The 10,738-nt window shown below is 48.7% G+C and overlaps 1 protein-coding gene across 1 annotated transcript in view; it reads left to right on the top strand.

Moving 5' to 3' along the window:
- ehbp1 (EH domain binding protein 1) overlaps positions 1 to 10,738 on the top strand; it is a gene marked incomplete in the record, with an annotated part of 851,057 nt that overhangs the window by 738,935 nt on the left and 101,384 nt on the right. Inside the window, 1 exon segment of the mRNA XM_037681251.1 lies at positions 10,455 to 10,578. Within this exon segment, the coding sequence (XP_037537179.1) occupies positions 10,455 to 10,578 (124 nt within the window).

Genomic DNA, 10,738 nt, shown 5'->3' with positions numbered 1-10,738 from the left:
CCCCCCCCCCCCCCCCCCCCCCGAACCTTTTCGCATCAGCGATCACACCGCTCCCAGCTGTTGGTGCCCTCCTCTCGGAGTTGTCTGGCATAAATCCAGGAGGCATGAGGAACGAGGCTGCAGCCAGACCTGGTAGACTGTGAGCGCCGGTTTCCACATTCGCACCCATCACCAGAGTGGAGGGGTTTTACTGAGTGGAATTTCCCTTGGTGCCCCCCTGGAGCCAAGCCTAGTGGAGGCTCTCGGAGCAAAGATGTTCAGGTTGAACCAGCGTCCTGCGCCTCCGGGGAAGCATGACTAGACGGTGATGTCGCTCTCCAACCGAGCTCACCAGTATGCATTCCAGGCGGCCGCAGCGAACAATAACGTTGCACCGCTGACGTACAGCATCTCAGAGGCTGGAGGGAACAGACCTGCCTCAGGAGAAGAAGAGCTCCCTCTGCAAGGCGTCTGATGTCACCCTCAACCTGTGCACCTCGTCTGCTGTCTGCCTGTCTCGTATCACAGCCTGGATGACGATGTTCAAGAAGTCCACCTGGCTTCGTCACTCCCCCTCCCTGTCGGAGAAGCTGCAGATGGACTCGCTGGAGGGCCCCATCACGACGGACGTGCTGTTCGAAGCCAATTTCAAGGCCATGCTCGAGAAATTGAAGAAGTCGGAGGAGGTGTCGGAGACTGTGCGCCATCTGCTCAAGCCACACACACACACCACCCCCCCCCCCCCCCCCCCCCCCCCAACCCGCTGGAGAGAGTGCCATGGCTAGAGACAGCAGAGACTCGCCACAACTGCAGCAGCATCTTCTTGCTCCGCCGCCGGCCTCTCCAGTCTGAGTACAGCCCTCCTCATCCCGGCAACCAGCGGTGCTGTGTTTCCCCAGAGACTGCCAACAGGCGCCGCCCTGAAACAAGCCGCAGCGCTCACGGGGGAGAAGATTCAAAGATGACTCATTGCGGAGGATGTGTGTGGGCATAATGATGGTTTGAGTTTTGAAATAAAACCTAAACATCATTCAGGAATTAAAGTGTTTGATTTCAGCCTGACTGTCAGTTCGTATGATCTCACAGCGGCTTCTCCTCACACATCCTCCACACAAAGCAAGCCAGTGTCCTCCAAACAGGTTTTTAAATCACCACAGCCCGAGAAAACACACAAAATGCATGCGTGAGTGACACAGCAGCCAAAGTGAATATTTTCAGCAGACCGAGTCCAGTGGGAAACCTCGCTCTCAGCCCAAGCTGTGCGCTGCCTCCTCTGACCGCAGCGGTGACAACGTGCGCCCATGCGGCAGCCCTCACCTATATGGCACCGCATGGCCAGGGGCATGTGCGCCTCCCCTCAGCGCATGCCAGCTCACATCAGCACGGATGTAAGCCCGCAGCCTGAGCACGGCACAGAAGCGCCGCACCCCCCGCGGCAGCGGCAGCCCTCACCTACATGGCTCCGCATGCCCAGGGGCGTGCGTGCCTCCCCTGAGTGCACGCCAGCTCACATCAGCACGGATGTGAGCCCGCAGCCTGAGCACGGCACAGAAGCGCCGCACTCCCCGCGGCAGCCCTCACCTACATGGCTCCGCATGCCCAGGGGCGCGCGTGCCTCCCCTCAGTGCACGCCAGCTCACATCAGCACGGATGTCAGCCCGCAGCCTGAGCATGGCACAGAAGCGCCTTCAGGGCCCCCAGAGGAAACCTCTTTGGGTGGTTCGGAGTACACCTCCGCAGCACATGACGGCAGTAATTGGTGTCTGTAAAAAACATGATGCAGCATAAACACGTGCCCGCTTCCCGAACGTTACGCGGAGTTGCAGCGAGCGTGCGCTCTAGACACATGGATGAACCGTCTTATCAGCAGGGGATACACGCTGCAGTTTGCAGCTCAACCCCCCCCCCCCCCCCCTTTTGGAGGAACTTTAGAGACGTTTCTGTCATCTCCAGAACAGATCTCGTTCCTCCACGCAGAAGTTCAGGAAATTCTGATAAAAAATGTAATTTCCAGGGTTCCAGAAGGAGAGGAAAACACAGAGTTCTACTCTCGTCACTTCCTGGTCCCAAAACGGACCGGAGGGATGAGACCCATCTTGGATTTGTCAATTTTTCAACTGTTAGACAACATTCCATTCAAAATGTGTGGAGTCGGCTCTGCAGCTGCTACACAGAGCCGGGATGAGAATTCTGTTTTATCTGGACGATCTGTTGCTACTGACCTGTTTTCCAGACAGGTGGCAGCAGTGCAACTCAGGCGCTGACGTCACACCTGCAAAATTTGGGCTTCACCATAGGGGGGGGGGGGGGGGAGCTCAGTTCACCCAGCCCAGACGATCAGTTATCTGGGAGTGAAGCTAAACGCGGTCACTACGAGGGCTCGTTTATCTCAGACGGGAACCAAAGCTCTAAAGGACCAACTCCTCCACGTGAAGCCGGCAGAGTGATAACAGCTGTTTTCCGTCATGACGTTATTAGGGACATGTTGCCTGCTCACACGGTGTGACGCCTCCAGAGGTGGTTCGCTTGTTTGCGTGTGGACCCGGTGAGGCAGAAGAGACGATTGATCGCTGTGCCCCCCTCCGTGAGAATCAACCTGAGACACTGGGAAACCCTCTTGTTCTGTCGGAGGGAGTCCCCGTCAGCAGACCTACGTCACATGTGTCAGTTTTCACAGATGCGTCCCTGTCAGGCTGGGGAGGCACATGCATGTCTCAAGCTGTGGGGGCGCTGTGGCCACCCCACACAGCAGCTCATATAAATGTTACAACTGGTGTAACATTTATATTCGACCAGAGGAGGGATTGACAGCTCTCCTGGTGGCCCCCGAGCGCGTGAACGCACCATGGTTCCCAGACCTGCAACACCTGCTATCGGGGCACCCGTGGAAACTGCTGTGGAGGGAGGATGCTCTCCTCCAGGCAGAAGGAGCGATCATGAGTTACCCAAAAATAGGCCAGCACCTGTGGGTCTGGCCGCTGAGCGGATCCGTTTTAGAGAGGATGGGTCTCTCTCAAGATGTGGTGCGTACGATTCAGGTTTCACGTGCTACCTCCACCACAGCGCTGTACACATCAAAGTGGACAGCTTTTTCAGCGCTGGTGTACGGAGAAAGGTGTAGAGGCCACCTCATGTCCACTAGGTGGCGTGCTGTCCTTTCTGCAGCAGCTGATGGACAGAAATCTGGCATTCAGCATGATTAAAACATACGCTGCATCCATCTATTCTTGTCACGAAGGTTTCGGGGACAGACCTGTTCTTAATCATCCGCTGATTAAACGTTTTTTAAAAGGTGTACAGAGGCACAGGCCTGTATTACACACACTTTCTCCACAGTGAGTTTTAACGCTGGTTCTGAGAGCCCTGATCAAAGTGCCACTCGAGCCACTAGATCAGGTTCCGATTAAATTCTTGTCTCTTAAAACAGCCCTGCTGTTGGCTTTAACATCCGCTAAGAGGGTGAGTGATTTATCTGTCCTCTCTGTTGCTCCGTCATGTCTCAGAATTCAGGCTGATGACAGCTCAGCTGATCTGAGGCCTAACCCAGCGTTTATGCCTAAAAACATCACAAGCTCATTTAAATCAAGAGTGATATTGTTGGAGGGTTTTTTCCCTCCTCCCCATAAATCAGAAGAAGAAGCATATTTCCATCTTCTCTGCCCTGTGCGTGCGTTGATGTGTTACATAGCATGCACGGTGGCACTGCGTCAGACTCAACATTTGTTTGTACACTTAGAGACGCATCTGCAGGTTGCCCGTTATCCATCCAGCGCCTGTCACACTGGCTGTGTGAGGCCATTTCTGAAGCCTACAGAGCATCAGATTTAGAGCCTCCTGACAACCTCAGGGCGCATTCGACCAGAGGTATCGCATCTTCACCTGCTTTGTGTAATGGTACAACAATGCAGGATATTTTCAGGTCAACACACTGTTCATTTATTCGCTTCTATTTACGTGACGTGTCGGCCTGTTCCATGACACATTCTGTCCTTAGTGCCTTAACCATACCATACCATACCAATTTATTTATATAGCACTTAAAACAGCAACAAGGCCAACCAAAGTGCTGTACAAAAGAACCAAACATGCACAGCAGACAGGAAAACATAAAATAGAAATACAGATACAAATAGCAGCAGAAGCTAACTAAAATGGCCAACAGAGTAGAGAACAGACCGGACCAAAACAAATCACACCGTGTTAAAGGCAAGCGAATAGAAGTGGGTCTTCAAGCGAGACTTAAAGACTGAGAGGGTGGGAGCCTGCCGGACACTCAGTGGCAACTCATTCCACAGTCGTGGACCTACAACAGAGAAAGCCCTGTCACCTCTGAGCTTACGACGGGTTTCTGGGACTGAGAGAAGCATCTGGTCTGCTGACCTCAGAGAGCGCGGTGGGACATATGGCTGCAGAAGATCAGTGAGATAGGATGGGGCGGAACTGTTCAGTGATTTAAAAACATACATGAAAATTTTGAAATGGATCCGAAGGTGAATGGGTAGCCAGTGCAGGGAGGCCAAAACTGGCGTGATGTGCTCTCTATAGCCTGTACCAGTTAAAAATCGGGCTGCAGCATTTTGGACCAGTTGTAGACGAGCAATGGAGGACTGACTGATTCCAAACAGAAGTGAATTGCAGTAATCAAGCCTAGATGTTATGAAGGCGTGGATCACTGTCTCAAGGTTCTTTTTGGAGAGTATAGGCTTCAGCTTAGACAGCCGTCTCAGCTGAAAAAAACAGGATTTGACCATCATGTTTACGTGACTGTTGAGTTTTAAGGACGGGTCCATTATCACCCCCAGATTAGTGACCTTTTGTTTCTCTAGCGGGGCTAGAGAGAATAGGTCAATGTCATGGTTCATGAGTGAGCCACTGGGATGGAACAGCATGACTTCAGACTTCTTCTCATTGAAGCTTAAGAAGTTTAAAGCCATCCAGTCCCGGATGTCAGCCAGGCAGTCAAGAAGAGGCTGAATAGAGCGTGTGCCTCTGTGCCTCAGGGGGAAGTAAATTTGGCAATCATCGGCATAGAAATGAAAGGGTATGTCGTGTTTGCGGAAGATAGCACCTAGTGGCAGCAGGTATAAAGAAAAGAGAAGGGGACCGAGGATGGACCCCTGCGGTACCCCCCACTGGAGTGCGATCGATGCCGAACTAAAATCTTTGATATTGACACAGAAGGTTCTGTCAGAGAGGTAGGACCCAAACCATTTAAGGGCTGACCCTGTGATGCCCACCCACTGCTCCAGTCTAGAAATGAGGATATTGTGGTCGATGGTGTCAAAAGCAGATGTAAGGTCCAATAGGACAAGCAGCACAGAATCACCTGCGTCTGTGGATATGAAAATGTCATTAAAAACCTTCAGTAGAGCAGTTTCAGTGCTATGGAGAGATTTGAAGCCAGATTGGAATAACTCAAGGATAGCGTGATCCCCCAAAAACTGTTTCAACTGAGACTCCACAATTTTTTCCAGTAGTTTAGAGGTGAATGGGAGTCTGGAGACAGGCCGGAAGTTGGACATGACTGAGGGGTCAAGGTTAGGTTTTTTCAGGAGGGGCTGGACAGCAGCATGTTTAAAAGTCTTTGGCACCACACCTGAGGATAAACTGCTATTCAGAATAGCGAGGATAAAAGGACCCAGGGTAGGAAAAACTTCCTTTAGCAGTCGAGGGGGGACCACATCAAAGGGGGAACCAGATGGTTTCATGCTGCACATTACCTGCTCCAGAGAGGACAGAGAGATGGGCTCAAAGTGGTCAAACACAGCCACACACTGAGAAGGGATGGACAGATCATGAGCTGGTGGAGAAATGAGTGCCCGGGTGTTTGCCACTTTTTCTAAAAAGAAATGGAGGAAGTTCTCACACAGCTCAGTTGAGGCTTCCAGAGGTGAAGGCTCACTGAGGTGTAGAACTGAGTTCAGGGTGGAGAAGAGAACTCGGGGGTTGTGGGAGTTGGAGACAATTAAATCAGAGAAGAATTTACATTTGGCAACTTTAACGGTTTTCTGATAGTGACGCCAACTCTCCCTTAACATTTGAAAAGACACCTGGAGCCTGTCCTTCCTCCACCTTCGTTCAGCTCTGCGACACTGCCGCCTAATGGCTCGAGTGACGTCATTCAGCCAAGGCTCTGATTTAAGTTTTGTTTTTCTGGTCTTAAGGGGAGCAACACGGTCCAGAACATTTAAACAGGCAGAGTTGAACTGAGAGGTTAGCTCCTCAGTGGTAAGAGACACCGAGAGCTGTTCGATCCTCTCAGAGTTAAAACCTTCATTAAAACGAGCAGCAGTGAAACGGTTAATGGAACGCGTACGTGCAGGAACGCACGTCTTAGCAGTATGACAAGGGGGGGTGAAGTCAAACAATACAGGCATGTGATCTGAAAAAACATTGTCACCAATTTTCAAATTAGAAACAGAGACATCGCGTGTTAAAACGAGGTCCAGCGTGTGACCATGTTCCTGGGTGGGGCCGCTCACCTGCTGAGCTAAGCCAAAAGAGTCCAATAAATCCAGAAAGTCCTTCACTAAGGGCTTCTCCTGACAACACACATGCAAATTAAAGTCACCAATGAGCAAAAAGTGAGTGTATCTTTGTGTGATATCAGCCAAAAAGTCAGAGAATTCATTTATGAAGTCCTTGGAACGAGGGGGGCGGTAGACGAGCACGCACAGAACCGTAGGAGAGTGTCCGAGTTCAAAGGCGCTCAGCTCAAAGCTGGCGCGGGACGCCGGGATGGACAACTGTTTACACGCAAAGTTTGCTTTAAAAACTGTTAATAATCCCCCCCCCGCGCCGACCAGATGGCCGCGGGGCATTGAAACACAAACAGTCCGGAGGAAGTAATTCCACCAAGGCGCTGGACTCACCATCAGAAATCCAAGATTCCGTGACGAACAGAAAATCCAACTCCTCATCTTTAAAAAAAGTCATTGAGGATAAACGTCTTGTTGGAAACAGACCTTGCGTTGATTAAACACATCCTGATATTGTCCAACACAGGCACAGCCGTGGATGGAGACGCGCGCGCCAGCGGGCGCAGGTTATGAAGAACAGCTCCTCCTGGTCTGCTGGTGCGGCGCACAGGTAAACAACTCCAGGTGTTTCCATGGACTGAGCGCGCGGGCAGCTGGCCAGCAGCCGGGCCCCGGGAGCACCACGGGTCAGAGAGGAGATGATCAGATCCAGAGCGAGTCCTTATAGAATAATCCACTCTTTGCCTCAGTTTCACCAAAATCCCTGCATGCTTCCCACGACGTCTGCGACGTTTCCTCCACGGAGAAAGGCCAGGGTCACGCAGAAGGAACGCAGGAATCTCAGATAGGACCGGTGGAGGAGAGTGCTGGCCGCTGTTCAAAAACTCCGCGGGAATTTCAGCAAAAGTACGGAGCTCCAAAAGTGCCCGACGATCATACTGAAAATATGACTCGGCACACTGCACAAACCATTGTAAAAATAACAAAAATAAAATACAAGCAGAGAGCGAGAGACGGGCAGCCCTACACACCGGCGCCATCTTGGTAGCATCCAAGCATCCATTAACAGAATGAATATTGTTGTTTCATGGAATCTTGTTTAAACTCACATCTGACTGCATGCATTTACAGTGTGAGATGTTGTTATCAGTCACAGGTTATGACTGTTGTTCTTGTTCTATGGTTATTAATCAGTTCATGACTTCTGTCATCAATCAGTTTATTTGATTAATAATCAGTTCACTTATTATTAATCTGTTCATATTGAAGAGCCGTGGATCTGCTGTGTTCACAGCCTTTTCAGCCTCTCCTCTTTCCCGTTGGAAACCTTTCCGGGGCGTTCATGCAGTCGGAACGCGTAACTACGCAGCGCGCGTCTGTGCATGGTGCGCGTAATTACGCAACGCGTATTTACGCACATGGAGAGCTGAGAGCCAAGATATTTTTTTGGGCAAGCGGGCGCTTCATATGGTGTTCGAATGGACCCAGTGAGGCGGAGATTACATCTTGCTTCGCCTTTAACCCACCAGCGACAGCTCTTAAAGGGCGAAGCCTATACAAAATAGAACGTTGGTTACGTACTGTAACCCCAGATTCTATGAGTATAGGCGTAGCCCTTTAAGCATCGGGCCTCACTGGCTCCTAAATGGCTGAAGAAAAAGCTATTTGGTAGCCGATTACCCGCTCTTAACGTAATTTATACGGACCGGGTGGGGCACACACAATAGGTGGGCGTTGACTAAATTTTTTCAGTGCGATGCTTTGCATGACGAGATAAACCCACCAGCGACAGCTCTTAAAGGGCTACGCCTATACTCATAGAATTTGGGGTTACAGTACGTAACCAACGTTTTCCTCTCTTGAGCCTCCTACTGTCTTGTTTAACTTCTGCCTTGTCCACAGAGATGTGTCAATATTGATGTAACAGGCTGTGATGTTAATTTTAACAGTGACAGATATCAGCTGCCATTTGGAGGCTCATGTGTGACTCTTTGTGCAGAATTTGTTTGCTTTCACGTCCTTTAAGTGTGTCACACACTCCATGATGTCTTCTCAGGCTGTGTGTACAAATAATGTATTTATATGAACACCATTATTTCAGCCAGGGAGTGTTTGAGGATGTGTGCCACTGGAGACAACAAAGTGAATCTCTCCTTCTAAGCAGCCCTCTGTTGCTCTCGACCCTCCACCCCGTCCTACACACACTCACATGCACGCACACACAACCCCCCTCCCAGTGTTGGGCCCCAGGGTTAATGGGTGTTCAACCTTTCCATTATCCCGATCAGCCAAGAATTACCTGCTGAATGATGTTTGCATTAATATAATATATATGGTAATTTCCCTCCTCTTAATTACGGCTGGGCCGAGCGCGGCAAGGGGAGTGGGCTGATCATGTGTAAAATTGATTTGCCAAGGAAAAATATGGTGATAGAGCGAGAGCGCGCAAAGATGAAGAGGAGAGGCTGCAGGGAATCACACACACACACACACACACACACACACACACTTGGACAAATAACTCGTGCACCGAGGTACATAAATGCACACTCTCACATGCTGGAAAGAGTACAGGGGAAAAGTGCTGGCCTGGGTGGAATAAAATAAAAATAAAAACTTTTTCTCGTGCTCACTAGTTTTCCTTCCCATTAAGAAAAACGAAGTGCATCAGCAATAAAATGGAGATGGTTTTTTTTTTCGGATGCAGTAAATTTGAATAAACATTTTCCTCACTTCTCTCTGAAGAATAGCAAACACCCAGGAGACAGAGGTGAAGAGGGGTCACGAATGGAGTATACATTAAGTGCTTATGGCTATAGAGTGATGGGTTGTGGGTGTGTGCACGTGTCACTGTGCTCTTTTCTAAAATGGGAGTGTTGAATGAGGGTTTAAAAAAAGCTGAATCAAGGGTTTAATTTATAAAATTAAAAAAATAAATAACCTGCAGGTGGATTAAGACAAAGCAAAAAAATCTATTCAAGCAAAGATCTTCATGTTTTGTTTTGTTTTTTTAACTTTTTTTTTAAACCAATTAGAATAAAAATGTTAAAAATTCAAAGTTGAGTTTTGCACATGTTTCTGACAAGATTTGCTCATCTTCGGACCTCTTTAAATTTTTGTTATTCGTTTGTTTTGTCTTTATTTACCTGATTTTATTTTTTTTAACTGCTTTTATTCACTAAGGGGCGGCTGTGGCTGAGTGGTTAGAGCAGTCGTCCTCCAATGCGAGAGTTGGGGGTTCGAATCCACCAGCAGTCGCATGTCGAAGTGTCCCTGGGCAAGACACTGAACCCCTCATAGCCTCTGATGTGTGTCCCATCAGTGTATGAATGTGATCTAAAGCACTGATTAGTCTCATTAGAATGATTTGTTCAATTATCTTTGTAGAGATCTAGTAGAGTGCTGTATGAATGGGTAAATGAGGACACAGATTGTAATGTAAAGCGCTTTTAGTGTCTTGAAATAAGATAGAAAGGTGCTATATAAGTACAGTCCATTTACTAAAACATTTTAACCAGATTTTTGAACATATTTGTACTAAAAGAATATCATGTACAATATTTTTGGTTTTAATTAGTTGCCGTAAAACAAGGGGTCCGGTATTTAAGGATCAAAACTTACATGATAGAAATGTATAGGAAACATTTGGAAACAAACAAACATGCCAGAAAACAATTTAGAAATTGTCAGTGTGGCAGCAATAGTTGTAACTGTTTTTGTGATTGCTTTTTTATTTTTATCAGGATGATTCATAGAAACTGCACAGATTTCCGTAAATGTTGCTTAAACATTTTACACTCTCTTCTCCCTTCTGCTCCTTTTCATTCTGGCCTTTTTTTTCTTTTCATCATCTTCATTACATCACTTTTGTCTGCACTTCTTCCCGCTTAATCCTTTTTCTCCTCCATCCCTGTTTAACGCCATCTCTCTCTTTACGCCTCCTTTTCTCTCTCATAACTGTTCTCTCACTCTTCCTCGCTCTCTCTCGGTTGACAGAAGGCGTTCAAAGACACCAGTCAGTATGTGGTTGGGGAGCTGTCTGCACTGGAGAGCGAGCAGAGGCACATCGACGCCCGAGCAGCTCGTGTGGAGAAGAGGCTGCGCTATCTCATGGACACAGGTACCCCAAGCCCAATTACACTGGAAAAACTGTTTTGGCAAATTGAGCGTACACACACACACACACACACACACACACACACACACACACACATACACATCCATTTAGGGAGTTTGTGTGTTTATGTGAGGGGGAATCTTTGAAGACCCCTCCCCCTCCC

Source organism: Nematolebias whitei, chromosome 1, assembly GCF_014905685.2.
Source record: "Nematolebias whitei isolate Nwh7 chromosome 1, NemWhi1, whole genome shotgun sequence".
Classification (NCBI taxonomy): Eukaryota; Metazoa; Chordata; class Actinopteri; order Cyprinodontiformes; family Rivulidae; genus Nematolebias; species Nematolebias whitei.
The sequence above is the reverse complement of the archived record's forward strand: the minus strand, read 5'-3'. Positions and strand labels throughout refer to the sequence as shown.